The following is a 17,609-nucleotide window of genomic DNA, read 5'->3' as shown; positions in this document are numbered from 1 at the left end:
CAGACATTGTAATATATAATTCCCAGAGTTCTTCCATCACTCTGTTGGAACTAACATGCCCTCTGGACTCCATCCATCACATCCAGTCTGCTCGCAATAGGAAGCAGAGCAAAACTGAGTATCTGCAGCTGTTGGCTGAATTTGATCGCCTAAATATTGCTAACTATTATGACACCATTGAAATCACGGTACTTGGTCATTTTCAAGTGTCTTCCATCAAGAATTTATCTAGTTTGTTAAACTTTGTTCAAGCTGATATAAGGATTTCGAAGCACATTATTAAGGAATGGTTAGATGCTGCTGCCTCTGCCAGTATCTCTGCCTCTCAGAGAATTTTTCTAGCACAAAACTGTACAGAGTGGTGCACAAATTAGACTGTTTTATTTTTGTAATTACAGTAATTAGTCTTTTTTGTTGTTGTTGTTTTTGCCTTGCCATGCCCACAGTGTAGTCCTCTACTTTTTGTGTTCGCATGTTGTCCGAGGTTTCACATGCCTATTTGTTTTGTTGTACATCTTTTCATCACAATTGTTAATGATGGTTATCTCTCCTTAAGATTTTATAGGCCGAGGGAACAAGTAATAGCTAGCATGCTTAGCTAAATGTCTTTAATTTCAATCTCAGGTATGAATTTTGTAAAAAAAAAGTTCTAAGCCAGTTTACTTTACATTCAGAAAATACATGAGCCAGCAAAAAACTACCCCAGATGTACTCTCAGAAAGTCTGATTTTAAAAAGCCTCATTTTCTTCATTTCTTGGAAGACATCATTCCACCCATGCATAGTCCTTTGTGCATGGTAGACCATATAGCCTGGCAGGATTTAATTTAACTACACAAGGCAGCTAGCAGCACCGGAATTTTTACAGCCGCTCTCTAGATTTGTTTTACAACTACGGAATTGCTGTACCAGTACAAGACTTCCCTTCCGTATTTTATGCTATGCTTCCGGCCCGTAATTTCCGTTTCGTGAATCCGCAGTTCAGTGTCATTGCAGCTCAGTGCAGCCCGCATTGCTTGCTTCAAGATTATCTTCCCTTCTTGTCTAACAGTTGCGTACTTTGGTGTTAAGTAGAAGTGAGATTGATAGGTGTGGCCCCGATTTACTACCCTCGACTTTACCAGTCCAGTCAGTGCCAGTCACGGCAGTGGAGGGCGAACACAGAAGGCAAAGCCTGTACGAGTCATCGTTTGACACTTTTTCAACGTGTTGCACGTCCAAACGGTGAGTATACGATAATGTCATGTTGTTTACAGACAGGAAAATAGGCCTCACTCAGTAAACTCAGGTGCTAGCAATGTATAGCATCATAGATGCTTGATAGCACCATAGATGATGGTATGTATAAGTCGAGCTGGAGCCCTGAGAAAACAGCTAAAAAAGAAAAGTGGAAGAGAAATAACAATTCAGCCTACCGAATGAGTAGTAGTGGCAGTAAAGGTGTCAAGAGAATATGTGTGGTTTGGCCCCATATCAAAGGTCGTAACAAGCACTTTTATGGCTAACGGCATATATAGGAAATGTATGGTGATAATATTGATTGATCGTAAACCTTGTGTGAGACATATGAATGAAGGTATCCTACTTGGATGACTATCCTTTGCAATTTATGAGCCATGTATAAAATTTAGTTCAGATTAGTTTGGTCCATGCACAGTTGATATGTAAATGTATGGCACAATGATTTTGGCACTTTGAAACCAACCTAATACCCAAATAATATGCCATCTTTCCCAACTTCTGTTCTATAAGTTTCATGCAGAATGAATCACCAGAAGCAAAGTTGTAGCCTGTTGAAGGAACCCAACCATTAAATAAAATCTGCCCCACTTTTTGTCCCACAGAAGTTATAGATATGTTCCTTGCTCCAGATAATGGCCACATTTAGAAAGACAGTTTCAGCAAACCCGAGGCTAAATAAACTTGTGCTCCATTAACATGTATATTTTTTTGCCACGTGGAAGCTATTATGTAGCTAATGTGATTTCAGGTGTTACTTCTCTATTGATGCTGGCATGAAATGTACTAAACAGCCAGCTTCAACTGTAACAAGCTCAACAAAAACGTTAATTTTTGTGTTATTTAATTCCAGCATTCAGTAATAATAATTAATATTATTGATCTTAATTGCATGCAGGCAATTTGTAGTGTTTCTAATGTCATGCAGCCAGGCAACTTTTTCTTCTTTTGTCGTTAATGAGTCCAGAAGAAAAAGGGTCTGGTGAATGCAGTATAGCAATTTTGTTCTACTTGTAGTCACAACAGTTTGGGCATTTTGCTGAACAGTTTCTGATTGCTTCCCGACAAAAGAGAAAAGGTGGCCTGGCTGCATGAAGCTCAATGTATCCTTTTGACGGTGAATGTCAAAGACTAGCCATCCTGGCCACTCTTCCAGAGAAAACCTTTAACTTAGCTATGTCAATTAAGGAACAGCAAAAAAAACTTATTCTTTTTATTATTATAGAAGAATTGATTTTAACTGCAAGCTATAAAAAATAAATACCAAAAATATGGGGAAACAGGATGTATATAGTCAGCACATTTTCTGTGATGTCATACCATATGCCCTATCAGGGTAGGTAAAATTAATGGACCAATACATGGAGACCCATATATGGAGACTCAACATTTCTTGAAATCTTATATACTTCACAAACAGTATAATCATTGTACTAGATACACAGCTTGTGTAGTCCTCTTACATAGCCAATCTACTTTTCTCTGTCATGGTGCCTCACACAATGTTTGTAATTATCAACAAGAGTACATATGTAATATAAAGGCGAGTTTATGTACTTTTGATATCAATTAGAAGTTATACATACAGCTGAAAAAAGGTCTGTAGCTGGTCATTCATGTTGCATAATATGCATACTAGTTAGTCATTTATGTCAAGTAGCTATCATGCCATGCAAACAAGCATTTCAAGCTTTAGTGAGGAAATCACTGCAATTAAGTTATACCAACAGCTTGACAAACAGATTTTGTGTGTCATGTGGTGTACAAAGGCATTTCTTGTATAACTGCATGTCATGTCGAAGCTTTACATACATAAATACTACCTGTTTGTCATGTTCATTCTAGTTTATTGATTACTACATACAGTATCTGGAAATAAGAATTAACTGTGAAGCCAGTTTATTGAGCAAGAAGATAACTTGTGGCATATTTAACTGCTGCTGTAAGTCAATCACTAAAGATTTGCTATTATCGTTATTGGCAACCATTTTATCTTATCTCAGACTGTCCTCTGCAGTGATATCACAAGCAAGCAGCTTATAAGCTACATCCACAAGCAGTAAGACACCTTGAAATCGTAAATTTCATTGCTGTCAAATAAATGTGCGTATCATACAGCAGAGACAAATATAACAGTCAATCACCACATTTGCAGTCCAAATAGTGTCCGTGTCTGACCATAACTCAGTTTGCTCAGACATAATGTCCTAGCAATCAAAAGAATAAGGATGGAGCCCAAGGAATACAGTTTATCTGTTTGGTTTATACTGCTAATCATTGCACTTGGTTGCTAGGAGACATTACATTGTTACAACCCAAGGGGGGGGGGAGGGGTGTGTGGCCATGAATGTACTAGGCCTATTCCCATTCAATTAGCAATGTTACAGTAGAAGAATAGATACCAGAATTAGTAACCATGTACAATTTAACTCTTAGTTGAAATGCCCCACTCTGTCCTGCCATGACCGATCAAACCTGTGGATGACAGGACATTATTATGACCAGTCTACTGTAACATGTTATCTGTCATACAGTATGGTGGACCATGAAAGTTTAGGCTTTTCTGGCCAAATATCATCCTAAAACCAGCTTTAATTTTCCTTCATGACAGCTTGGCAGTATTGGTTAGGTATTATCAAGCCCTAAAATACCTGCAGACTGATCCCAAATCCTTCCAATAAGTTTCTGTGGAGTTTTAGATTTTTTATCTAACTGAATTATCTGCTGACTGACGATGCCTACATAGCTCACCTTTTGTTATCACTATGGGCTTGTGTTTGATATCACTTCAGCCCCCAAGATGTGCCATTTTGCCATCCACAGCAGCTACAGTGCATGCATAACCTTTGGATTCCTTTGTGCTCCATTCTTTCTCCACTACCATGTAGGGATTGAATTGCGGTAGTGTGTGGTGTCAGTGTAGCTGGCTATCACAAGAATTATGATTTATTTCTGTAGTGACCGGACTGAGGCATTTCTTGTACAGTCATAATGCTTAACAGGTGGAGCAAACCTGAAAATGAAGCAGAATGACCACATCACTTTCCAGTATTTGATACTTGGGGCATGTGTAAAGTCGCTCAAAAAAAGATTTTTTTAATGTGTCTGGCGGGCATCAATTCTTTCCTTTGATGCTGTACAAATGATCACACAAACAGATCTAAGGAAAAGTTACAAATTTTATTTTTAAGTAGGGATATAAGAATAAAGAGTGTATAGTACAGCCACATGTTGTTATAGGAGGAGGATAAATAAATTACTAGTAATAATAATCAAACCATAACGAGGTATGTACGTATGTGGTTTCGTAACTATTTATCATACTTATTCTTAAAAGTGCAGTATGTTATGTATATCTAGACCTGTTGATAGACGTTGTAGTTAATAGATTTTCTATAATGAACTTGAAATTATGTTATGTTAAGATACAAATAGAGCAATAAGTGTATTAGTTAGTTGATCAGTACATGTATGTACATCTTGTAAGGTGTTTCTTGTTTACTTCTTTGTTAGATAAACTGTAGTAGTATCCACATGGATGATGATGAAGACATTACCATCATGATGGATCACCATCCTCATACTGGTAAGTCATGGATCAACTAATAATTAGTACTCTAATGCATAGCATGCCTTGGGTAAAACTTGTACAGTTCACATCATCGTGTTATATGTATGTATATATGTGACCAGGCCTGCAAAAATGGGGCATGTGGGCACAAACTACATCCAATCATATGACGGGTTTTCTAAGTACTGTGATAGAATATCTGCTTTCTGTATCCTGTACTATAAAACCAACTAAATGTGTCACAAGTGATAAAAATTGCATATCCATAGCTCAATAAAATAATGTATGAAAGTTTGAAAAGGTAGGCAAATTTTATGTGGCTGTCCACATGCCCTGTTTTTGCAGGCCCAGTTACCTCACTTCAAAGGGAAGTTGTATAAGTGGTATAATAGCACTGCTATCAGTGATCAGGAATGCATTAACAAGAAATGGAGGTAGTATATAGTAACTAGTTTCAATTTAGAATTGGAAGTTATTGTTTCTTTTTGCTACAGCTGTCCTAATTATTGTTTGTATATTATAGCCACCAGTAAACCAGACTGTTTGTGTGGATCACAAGTGATTGATGTGATTATGAAAAAGCCTGGTAAGATAACAATTATAATTGACCTATTATAGTATTACTGTCTTTAACAGAGTTTTCATTTCTGATCAGATACTACAACTTGTTGTATCAGAGTTTAATACCGAACTGTAAACTAACCGTCCAACTTCTAAAACAGCATTTAGAAATTCCTAGTGATGTGGAGAGTTTTATTGTCAACGGAGAAAGCTCAAGAATCAGATGTCAGAGGATTATCAATCTTTTACTAGTTCAGTTAGACACTACGAAAGATTACAAACATTTCTGTTACTTATTTAGCATAATATCAGTAGTGACTGATCTGACTGATAAACTGAGGACAGGTACTGTATATACATGTGTGTACGTACATATGATCATATTAGGTGTAACTGCAGAGTGGTACCTGTGTTAAAATTACCACTCACCTTTGTACAGTACATATGTATGTACCAGCTGTGCACACTACTGTATGTAGGATGTAAATGTTCTCCTGTACAGATGTATGTATTATAGGCTGCATTAATTAAGCAGCATATGTATTGTATATACAATGCATGTAAAAAGACAATTAGAGTGTAAATAGAATACTCTACAGGTAAATTTTAAAAAATAATGAATTCCATGTGCTAAGATGTAGTCAAACAAGAGACTAGGGCTGAGAGATAATTTAGATAAAAAGATTTTGCCTATACATGACCTATAGTAAATAAGATAATATATTTGCTTAGAAAATTTTACATAATATTTACTTTGATGTCTGAGGTTAATAAATCCAATATAAACCTGTGATGGGATTACTAAATAGTTAGTAACCTGTGGTCTGACTGATCTCGCTGGTGGTGGTTTACTACATTCATCAAACGAAAATCGGCAAAAGCCAAAACAAAATCTCCTTACTGTTAGCTTACTTTGTGGACAAGACAGGCATCATTAGCATTCAGATAGTCTAGGCATTCAGGACATTAATGGACTGCAATGGCACTAAACACATACTATTTCACATTAGTATAAGTTTGCCAGCCATAAGATTGTCTGAAGCTACTGTGACTATACAGTATGGAAAGACAGATTATGGCTACATACATATATAGCTACTTGTACACATCAGCACTTTGATCCTCCCACACAAAGTACAGTGCTCCCTTGATTATCCAACCCCCTTGGTACCAAGACATGTTCAGGTAATCAAAGCCCATTCATTTATATACAGAGCCCTATTCAAATACTCTAATAAAACATACACCTTAGACAAAATACTCTAATAAGAGTAGTCATTTCTACTGTTTGATAACCAAGTGTTTGGATAACCGAGGGAGCACTGTATACACAATATAGTGTACGTATGTAATAACAGTTACATACAGGGTAGGGTGTACATGTAGTGCAAAATGGCATATTTACTGAGTAATGATAATAATTATACAACCAAGTACTAAGAATAATACGAAATGCGGTTAAAATTACGTCATTAATAATGAATGAATAAATAAATAAATAAATAATGTTTGAGAAAACTACAAGGCCTAGAGACATGAACCAAGCGGGAATAGATTCACCTGTGAATGAAGGCACAACCATATAATAAGTACGCCTGTTCGTGCTGATGACTTTACCGTACGTGTAATTCTATATAACACCCGGCACCACACCCTTGTTTAATTACAGATTGCTCGAAGAAGAAGATTAGTAAACATCCGCGAAGTGACAACAGAGACAGAGGCCACCTTACATGTAAACAACAACATTACAAGTATGTTTAAATGATTGTAACTGTATTTTGTATGCAGGATATGTGCTCCAGGCATCATGCAGTGAACAACCAGCTGATGACCAGTTGGAATACCAGCTGATGCGCTCGTAAACAACCAGCTGGAACAACAAGGTAATGAGTGATGTAATACTTGTACCGGTAGTTGTATTATACATCTTCATCCTTCATCTGGCTTGCTAGTGGCTGGAATGATTTTCCACTTGGCTTAACTACTACTCTACTGTGAGTCTGTAATAGCTAAACAAGAAGCCGATGTAGTGCTGCAAATACAACAATGTGTAACTATCTCCTGTATGTTGTGCATGGCTGTATGCATAATATTATAGACTGTGATCACTGTGCCAATGCCACACCGCTGATATACTGGCACATCACCAGTGTCCTCTAGTTACAACAGAGTCTGTTGTGCCATATTGGCTTGATTGGGATCAATTGCTAATTGTGCCTTCACCATGTCCCTTGTTCTGCATAGCCTCATTTCACTGCTGAGTCATCTTCAGAGACACGTCACATCTACAATATATAGCTACTTTCAATATAGCTAACTTAACTTGGTTTTTGTGTAGGTTGTGTTTTAGTATTGTGGTTTTCTGATGCCAGTTAAACTCCCTTGCCTGTGTACGTATGCATATGTATCATTTCCACTGGTACACGCACACTGCTCTGAGTGCTGCCTATGGCACTGTTTATACTTTCCCAATGGGTATGTTGCAACGTTGGTGTATGTGACGCGGTTGTATGTGACGTGGTCCTAGTAATAATAATAATAATAATATGCAAATTCATTAGCTTTGTGACTTCCTGTAGTGGTGAAGTGGATGGTTACTTTGATACTTTTGAACTAATTAGTGGCCAGATTGCCTGGCTTAAAGTTGGTGCTTAATTGACATCTGAAATAAATGGAATGCAATTGTGGAGTGCAAAGGCCACCATCATACAAAGGGGCCATTTTCAATTATGTCATTATACATCAGTGTGCCCAATTAAAAAGCTTAGACATGAAAGCTGTTTCATTTGTAAGTCTTCATCCTTACTGATGAAGACACATAAACTAATTAGTTAGTTTCTTTAATTGTGTGCACTTGCGCATAACAATGTTGCATTTAAGCGATACCATATCTTGTTGATTAGAGTACCTGCTTAGGCAGATAAACAAGTTTTACAATAACACCAGCACAAGATGGCTACACTATCAGGCTAATAATTTTCATGCTATTGGATCTTTTTGAAGACAGACGTCTGTAGACATGTCAAAGCCCACACAGTGCTTTAGATCTAGGGAAGAAGCAATGCAGATAATTGGGCAAATACAGTACAGTTATGCTGATGATAACAGTACTGTACAACATGTTAAAAAAACAAGCCCACTCAGTCAGCATGATAAAGCCTTAATAATAATATCCTTCTAGTTTGTTTTCTGACTAGAGTAGATTATTAGGTGATGCACTTGTGCATAAGCCTCGTACAAGCCTGGTGGGTTCAAGGATTTAATAACATGTGCTCAAAACAGAATCAAGAAAAAAGGCAAACAAATAAAAAGAGTACATCCTCCCTCTTCTATTATTATTATGTACTGTTGGTACAAAGTTAGTTGTAGAACTGTTGCTACTGCTAATGAGTGTAAGTGTTGTGTGCTCATTACTGCAGCACCAATGCAGACAGGAATATTTAGTGCTACCATAGATTTGCGAAATAACATCACCCAAAAACCAGCCTCAATATTCCCAGATGACAATGAGGCAGTATTGATTAGGTAACATTAAGCCCAAAAAAGCTTTCAGATTGACTCAAAATGCTTTCAACAAGTTGCTACGGATTTTTTAAAAATATTTATTTAACTAAATCTTCTACTGACTGATTAAGTAACTGACTGATGCCTTCAGACAAGCGTAACTCGATAACGGCTAAGGCTACGGGCTTGATTTTTTCACTGTTCGATGTTGCTTTGGCCCGAGAGGTGCCTTTTGACATACCACAGTACGTACAATGCATTCTTTATGGACTTATCAGTGTCTTTGCTGACAGTGTCAATTTGGTGGTATCACGTGATGGCTTCCCTTTGTAATTCTGGAAATCATCCGTGCTTTCATAATGGCTACTTTGATTGCAAAGGTGCTTTTTGAACAGTTCTTGATTTGTACTGCTGTGTAATGGGTTGAACATAGCCAACAACAAAGCATAATGAATACTTTTCTGATGATAATTGATATATCTGGGGCCTGTGGCACCATTTCTTTCTTTCTTTCTTTCTTTTGGTATGCGTGGATTGCAGAGGTGCTTTTCGAACAGTTCTTGATTCGTAATGCTGTGTAATGGGTTGAACATAGCTGACAACAAAGTGTAATGCGTACTTCACTTTTCAGACGATAATTGATATAGCTGGAGTGCGGGGCGCCATTTCAGATACTGTATGAATGGGTGCACCATTCATAATTATTATTTACAAAAAAAAAAGTTAACAAACAAGTACACAAAAAAAATGGAATTTTCAATTAGAGTAAAGATCATAGCATATCGATAAAAGGTACTGAAACAAGTTGGAGTAAAGGATGATATTAAATCACAGTAAAACAATAAGAATGTTATATATACCTACTGTTCTCCAAGTAGGGATATAACACTTCTTATTGTTTCACTGTGATTTAACATCATGCACTACTCCAGCTGTTTCTGTACTTTTTATCGATGTGCTATGGTCCCTACTCTAGTTGTACTTGTGTATGTAAATTTAGCAGTAAATAAAACCTTATTTTGCCTCCTCTTGAGCCATTTCCTAAATGTGTTGTAGGGCTGCAAGCTCATACTACGTAGAATGGTCGTAAACATTCACTATATAGAATAAACCAGAAGTGTCACAGTATATTTGATACGTTGCCAGGCATGTATCTAACAGGTATTATTGCCTATAATGATGATAGCTGCATCTGGTAGCAGTGCACCCTAATATAACAGTCACTTGCCTTATAAAAGTATTCATACATTTTCAAATTGAATTGTCAGGTTGTATTATCAGAAGTCATCTAGCAATATCCTTCCAGCTATCATTTCCTACTTGTTGTGTGAGTGAATATCGGGCTAAAACTATACCTTAGTGGATTTTTTGACAAAGAACACTTTTAGTGAAATCCCAACTTGTATCATTGTGCATACAAGTTATGGCTGTGAATATAGGCAGCCGTAGTTTCAGTTTTGTTTTTCTTTGCTCCTCCTACTGTGACTAGCACTATAATTCTGAACTACTCAACATAATAGACTGAAAGTTATTCTATGGACACTATAAACAGTACTGAAGAGTTGAAATTCAGAGATAGTACAAACTACGTACTGTATATAAATTTATATACTGGATTTTACTGAGACAGTCACATAACATTTAGTAGCAGCTCAGAATGTCATGGTATTTCAGGGGATCCTACTATGTATTCCCTAAATACTAGTGCTTTTACAGTTTGATAATTGCTATTAAAATTATTCACAGCTACCACAAGGACAGACGCAGTAACTAGTAGTGGTATAGCCACTAGTGATGGTCATCATTTACATCCAAATTCTACTCCACTATCAACTGATATGACATCCACTATTAATGAGTCTATGTCACCTCCACCACCTGCTGGAAGTGGAACTGGCAGTACTTCAAACGGTAAATGCGTATAGAGTTATTTGATTATTGCTTTTGGCAGGAAAATTATTATTTTTCTCTAGGTCCCTATATACATACAGTATGCATGTAAATCCAAGTAAGCCTATATATTGACCCTATTATAAACATCGTCAAGGTGTTTTATAACAGAGTTTTCTGACTAATACCTTTAAAACAATTGTAACGTGACGGATATTGCTACACCTTTTGACTTATCTTTTCTGTACTACTCATGCTGTATAACTTAAGTCTCTTACTGTGTATTTCCATACCTGTTCAAACCACCAACATTTTCTCTACTTATAATGAGTAAACTAAGTAGTAGCTTGCTTTATTGCAGGAAGTTGATCAGTATATTTGTAGATTGTAGAGTAGCATAGGAAGCAAGAGTGCATGTACCTACTGTAGGTATTGTTTTAGTACATTATAGGCTAGTGCTATAGAAACACTTTTGCTTAAAGTTGGATGCTTAAAAGGTATGACTAATTTCTCCACATAGCAGTGCGCGAAATAACTTTTCAAACGTGTCCTGTTGTACTGTCAGGACATTGTGAAATTTAAGTGGACATCAAGCAATTTGACTGGGCATTTTAACTTTTATTGTTTCTCCTTTCCTGTGTTTCTACCACTTGTATTTTGTTTTAAACAATGAGGCCACCAATGTACTGTAGAGCTGATTACTTGTCAAACACTCACTGATACTGATAGTACAGCATTTTAAAGAGTAGCTATTGACCACATGAAAGGGCTTCTATGGAATCAATTGGGCCTTTGTAGGTAAGGAGTCATAAGAACTTCAGTCAAGGCCTTCTACTTGCCTTGGAATGATATAGCTACCCTGTATATGGTCCAACTTAGGTTAGGCTTAGAATATGTAGTGGCTCTATCTCTATTATGAATAAACGCACTGATGCCTTGTTCATTCTAGCTGTGCAGGTGATATCATGAATACCACAAGTAAAAGCACTAATGGCAATCAGATTATAAATACATTTTACTACTGCAGTACTACTGCAGTACAGGTGACTGATACAAGTAGGCTGGCACAACATAGTAAACTGTTAACCTCAGAGGTTAACTTGGGCATTTCTTTGTGGTCAGTACAAGCCAACAACACATATCTTAATTACATGTCAATACCATCATGTCACCTATCCCAATCCTAACACTATAAACTTTGAAAGGACAGTATTTCCGGACAAGTTCAATTATAGGCTGACACCTGGTGTAACTGACCAGAAATTGTCCAGCGACTGAACATTATTTCGCACACTGCTTAGGACCAGTCACCCTACCTTGGATAATATAATACTAATCCTGTACTGTAGGACGAGCACCAGTGCTAGTATGTTTTTGACTAACTTCCCCAACTCTGATTGGACTTACATAATCTTTGTCCCATTTTGTCTATTTTGCTTATAATGCAAAAATTTTGATTTTGCTAGTAGTGTATTGATGGCTTTACTAGTAGAATGTTATTGACTAGGTACATACTGTACTGGATACATATAGTAAATCTCTGTAGACTGTTGTATATTAACCCTTAAACCTGCATAATCCAGATCAAAACCTGAATCTAATACGCATGTCTAATGCAAAGTGCTATAAGTTTTGAAGCATAGTTCCTATCGCTACGCAATTTACACTATTCTACTTATGATGTATTATAATAAAGAGTAAAAATGGTATCTAGGGTTTTACCGTAATACTAAACTCTCAGGCCAAAACTTGTCATGTAAGCAGTCTTCTAGCAAAGAAACATGCAAACCCTTTACATACGTTTATAAAATGATCCACAACTGGTGGTTGTTCCTATCACTTGAAACAAATGTTGCTCAATTCTCCACTAAATTCTCTGTCAGGCCATACATGACTCATGTGATTAAACCCACAATCGAAACTAAACATGTGGCAAGAAGATCAATTCGCGGAATTGTGCACCACCATCCTTCAATGCTTCAAAACAAGTGAGTCTTTGTAGTTACAGTGTTCATTTAAGCTTCTCCAAGTAGCCCAGTAAACAGACTTTCGACCAATGTTTAGTTTTAGGCTGAAGAAGTCAAGTTACCTCTTTAAAAGTGCTATGTATGCTTATAATGTGTAAATAGGCATTCCCTAAAGTTCTATGTGGGTTTAAGGCTTAAAAAGTACAATCAGCTGTGGTAATGCTGATTTTTCCAGCCTTAAACAATTATTATTATTATACAAAACTGTGCTAAAAGTACTCTATGACCAGTGTTGGAGTAATGTATTACTTATGTAATGCATTACGTAATAATTATTTCTATTGTGGTAACAAAGTAACATAACAAATATGCTATAAAAACTGGTAATATAACTCAAGTTACAAATATAATACGTTGCCTAAGTAATGGAGTTGCTGTAACGAGTGTAATATTTCATAATATTATTACTACAAGTAACTAAGTTACTAATCTTGTTAGTAATCCACTAAGTAACGAGTAGCCACAACGAAGTAACGAAGCCCACTGAATGAGGCTTATCCACCAGCTTCTTACTTATAACCAAGATTTGCACATTGTCCAACAACGCAATCATGTCACGTGATAAGGTGGTAGTTTCACATGTGATAGCTTAAGGCTGTGGACACAAAGTAATATAATATGTAATATTATTATAGTTACTTTATTTTATGGGTAATATGTAACTGTAACTAAATAGTTCAGTTGTAAATAATATATACAGTGTATGTAACAAGTTACTTTTAAAAAGTAATTTCCCCCAACACTGTCTATGACAATATTTCATTATTGAGATAACATCATTTAGTATGATAAAATGGTTTTTGCTATCTAAGCTTATCAAAATATAGGTTTTTCATTATTGCACAGCCCCGTATTAATGCATAGCTTATGTACAGAGAATCCAAGTTAACACTAAACATATTCTATCATCTAAAATCCTGTATTTATTCATGAAGTTATAAGGCTATGTGCAAAATCTAAACATTTAAATCTTTCTACTAAATTTGAAGCCTTCACGGCTATCTCATTTCATTTTTTAGAACACATGTGTAAAGATAGCATGTACCCAACATGATTACTGAATCAGATATATGTAATAATCACACAAATTCCTACAGTATCAACTGCACAAACACCAACTTTTCAAAATAACATATTCTAAACACTGTTCTAAACTCTTATTCCTCTTCTTCAGACATAGTAACTGTTATGCAACAGCTTCCTAATCCCTGGGTTGCTCTTTAATAGGCTACACTAGACACACTGACATCAGCATTGTAATTCAGCTAGTAGCATTGTCCCCTACCAGCATACATTATCACTTGAGAAAACAGGGTAAGTTGGCTACAAGTAAAGTGTGTGTACACATCTGTCACCTAAAATGACACTTACTTTCAGGCTTGTTCACAATAGTGCAACTCTTAGACTATCAGATGATTGCTTGCTGATACTTCCTTGGAAATTTAAAAGCAAACCATGCTGTTTCTTGCTCGTGTTGTTTGGCACAAAACAAAACTGCTTAACATGGATACTTTGAGTATGTGTAGTAATGCCAATTATGATGTAATAGCCACATGTGGTTAAGTTGAATGGCTTCAAAACCCTTAATTTACAACTTCAGGTATACATAACTAGGTGTAATTTCAAAGTTAGAATATCACACAAAAACAGTCAAGCTGTGAAAAAATGGTGTGGCCTTAAAAAGCCTGGATGAAAAAAGCAGCCATTTCTTGGCCGCCACCTTTGATTTCACAACTTTTTTCACCCAGGCTTTTTAAGGCCGCACCATTTTTTCACAGCTTGACTGTTTTTGTGTGGATTTCACTTCTTTTTGTACTTTATAAGGCCCCAAACCAGCCTATGGCTGACTTTGAGGTTTGTTTTTACTCAAATTTCTACTATTCTACAACGATAATTATTGAAGACAGACTTATAATTGTATGTCATTGCATGATTTAATTCAATATTAATTTTGATAATATTATTGTAATACTCTAATAGAGTGCACATTTTTTGAGGACTTCTAATAGAACATACATAGAATGTTCTGTACTTCTATTAGTAGATCTATGAAATCACAAATGTTTGATTATAAGCAGATTTCAACTGGAAATTTCATTTATAAAGCAGAAATTAAGTAGGGTGATCAGCCAAGGTAGCAGTGGTTCAGTGGTTACGGGTACAGGTGTTAGGTATGGAGGTCCCTGGTTCAAACTCTGGTAAGTTTTTTTTCCCTGACATTTTTTGCACACCTTTTTTACCCCGCGGTGACTGCTCTATTAGAGTATCTCGATCCTGTGATTTTACACTTGCTTGGTTTTTGCTAACTTTGTCGCTGTAACTCTATTGCTATTCAAACTATCAAAAGGCACTGCCACGATGATCAGCCTATCAACACACCAATTTTCAAGTTGTTTCTATTCTTGGTTTACCCTGTAGCCATGACAGAATTTAGATATTTGTTTACGTGAATAAACGTTCATAATTCCTTGAATATTTCTCAGATTCACAACAAACGTGGTACATAACTCCACCATTACATGCTCTTAAGACATTTGTTCCAAAGATCGAGGCAGACAAGTTACACGTTTGCATTTTATAGCAAATTTTGCAAAGTGTGCAAAAAGAAAATCGAAGCCTCCTGTAGCTCCCGTACGGCATAAGAAGAAAAAAATGAAGAAATTAAAACAAAACTTTGAACGCCCATATCTTGCAAATGGCTGTTGCAAATTTAATCAAATTCGAATTTAATCAAATTTGCTGTGTAGCATACCCTTCCTGGAGGACAGCTATAATGCAAAAAATGGTGTGCTTTGGAGAAGGGGCCATGGAGCTTATGCACGCATGAAAAAGTTGTTTTCTTTCTTCCTGTTAATATACTCATGGTGTGGTCGTTGGCTTTCTTGGCCGCACAACACACTACCGTGTGTCTTGATATGTCCAATTAAAATTATAATAAATATTTGTTTTAAGGTCTAGATCTGGTGAGGTCAAAGTATGATGATATCATTCAGTCACTACCTAGTGACTATGAGAAAACACTACAAGTTGTACAGGATTATTTAACTGATGATCAGATTTGTGATGTGCTCACTAGTCCCAACTACACTATTGCTAATAAAGCTATGGTGAATTGTCTAATGGAGAAAGTGAAATGTATGGATGACATTGTAGAATTCTGTGATTTGTTGGAAAAGATTACTATGGTACATCTGGACCCAGATTCATTGGTTAAAATTATTAGTGATCTAAGAATAAGTAGGTAGAAAAGTTGTGTTTACTTACATGTATAATGCCAGACAAAGTTGATTCATAGCACAGTTTATCATTCAAGATTTTTCAATATATTAAAGGAATGATGGCAGGAAGTCATTTGTTTTCTTTTTTCATCCTGATAATGCAACTACTGCTAAAGGCATAGTTTAGCTATAATTAATAGGCTATCATCCAATAGCTAACTAAGCCTTCTGGTCTATGTATATACAAAATGACACAGCAACTATAGCTATACTGCTACATAAGGTTACTAAGTAATGTAATGCACAAGTATACAATGGTCACATGTGACATTGCAGTATTTCCTCTTGTTACACACATCTCAGGGGAAGTCAGTCTATGTAAGATTCTAGTGGAAAGTTAATAACATGTTTTACAATACATGAAACCTTACTGCTGATTGTTTTACGTACAAAATAATGTGACTGATGTATTAGAGTATCTTGATGTTTAGTTGTTAAGGAGCTGTAGATCTACAGTGAAATCAAAGCGTGGAACTCGGTCTGCTAGTCCTTACTTTTGTATAGCTAGTGCTATTGTACCTATGTGCATATGTATATAGCTATACTTTACAGGTGCACAGTATGTGTTTTACACATAATTTAAGATATCACATACTGTAAATAGTAGTATAGAGAATATTGAAATTCCATGCGGGAGGGAACAATAATCATAATTTGATTTAATGTTCAAAATTCTTAGCAGCAGCAAAAGTAATGAATTGAACAAGTGCATAATATAAGGATTTTACTATACGTAACAGTAAGTGTGTTGTCTATGGTATCATGAAGTACAGTAGACTTGGTAGTAGGGATCCTCTACCAAAGTGCTACAGTTAATAATCATCATTCAAGTTTTCTGTATGATGAAACATAGCATTGCATAGTCGAAAACTAAAGACCAAATGACCCATCATTCAGCCAACATTATATGCCACTATTTGCCTTGTAGGTATAACAAATGATGGATTCTAGCCAGCTGCTAAGAAAATATTTACTTTCTGTGCCTTGCCTTTACCCTTAACCTCCAATTCTTTGTTATTGTAATCTTTTTGCAAGGAAACAACCATACATTGGAAACAATACTTTCCTGTATTGACACTTTACTTGCAGACATGCATGCCAAAATATTTTAGCCAAGAATAATGGACATCTTGCTATTCAATAAGTTTAACATTAACATGTAGGGTCTGTGTAGGGAAATGTATTATAGTTTGTACAACATGCAGTTAATTAGAATTTTAAGAACTTCCAGCTAATCGTTGTCATGGATTTCATCAAAGAAAAACTCTACAGCTATAATGAAAATACCAGCAAGTTAACTCCTGTTCAGGGAGCCCAGAAACAGTATATGTATCTTTCCAAGTCAACCAAGTGGTGGCTTAGGTTACAAATACAAAGCTAGCTACATCCATACACTGTATGTAACATTATGTAATAAATGCTATTTCAGATGTGTCATCTGATTCTCAAAAATCCATTTGTGATGAGAAACGTCCACCACAGAAGGTTACTATTAATGAAGGTAGTCTGAACTGTTCATACAATGCAGTTATATTAT

The 17,609-nt window shown here is 36.1% G+C and overlaps 1 protein-coding gene across 2 annotated transcripts in view; it reads left to right on the top strand.

Moving 5' to 3' along the window:
* The first annotated feature begins 979 nt into the window (after positions 1–979).
* The window catches only part of LOC136262246 (uncharacterized), a 33,860-nt gene continuing 17,230 nt past the window's right edge, over positions 980–17,609 (top strand). Inside the window, exons 1-9 of one of the 2 annotated variants that reach the window (XM_066056466.1) lie at positions 980–1,223; positions 3,105–3,180; positions 3,242–3,297; positions 4,752–4,824; positions 5,333–5,395; positions 5,446–5,715; positions 10,624–10,788; positions 15,747–16,031; positions 17,502–17,573. In XM_066056466.1, coding sequence (XP_065912538.1) covers positions 4,773–4,824; positions 5,333–5,395; positions 5,446–5,715; positions 10,624–10,788; positions 15,747–16,031; positions 17,502–17,573 — 907 coding nt within the window. In that variant the 5' untranslated portion in view covers positions 980–1,223; positions 3,105–3,180; positions 3,242–3,297; positions 4,752–4,772. Of the gene's footprint in view, positions 1,224–3,083; positions 3,181–3,241; positions 3,298–4,751; positions 4,825–5,332; positions 5,396–5,445; positions 5,716–10,623; positions 10,789–15,746; positions 16,032–17,501; positions 17,574–17,609 lie in introns of both variants that reach the window. The other variant, XM_066056458.1, reaches the window with a different exon arrangement.

Source organism: Dysidea avara, chromosome 1, assembly GCF_963678975.1.
Source record: "Dysidea avara chromosome 1, odDysAvar1.4, whole genome shotgun sequence".
NCBI classification, from domain to species: Eukaryota; Metazoa; Porifera; class Demospongiae; order Dictyoceratida; family Dysideidae; genus Dysidea; species Dysidea avara.
Note: the sequence above shows the minus strand (reverse complement) of the source record. Positions and strands in the feature narration are given on the sequence as shown.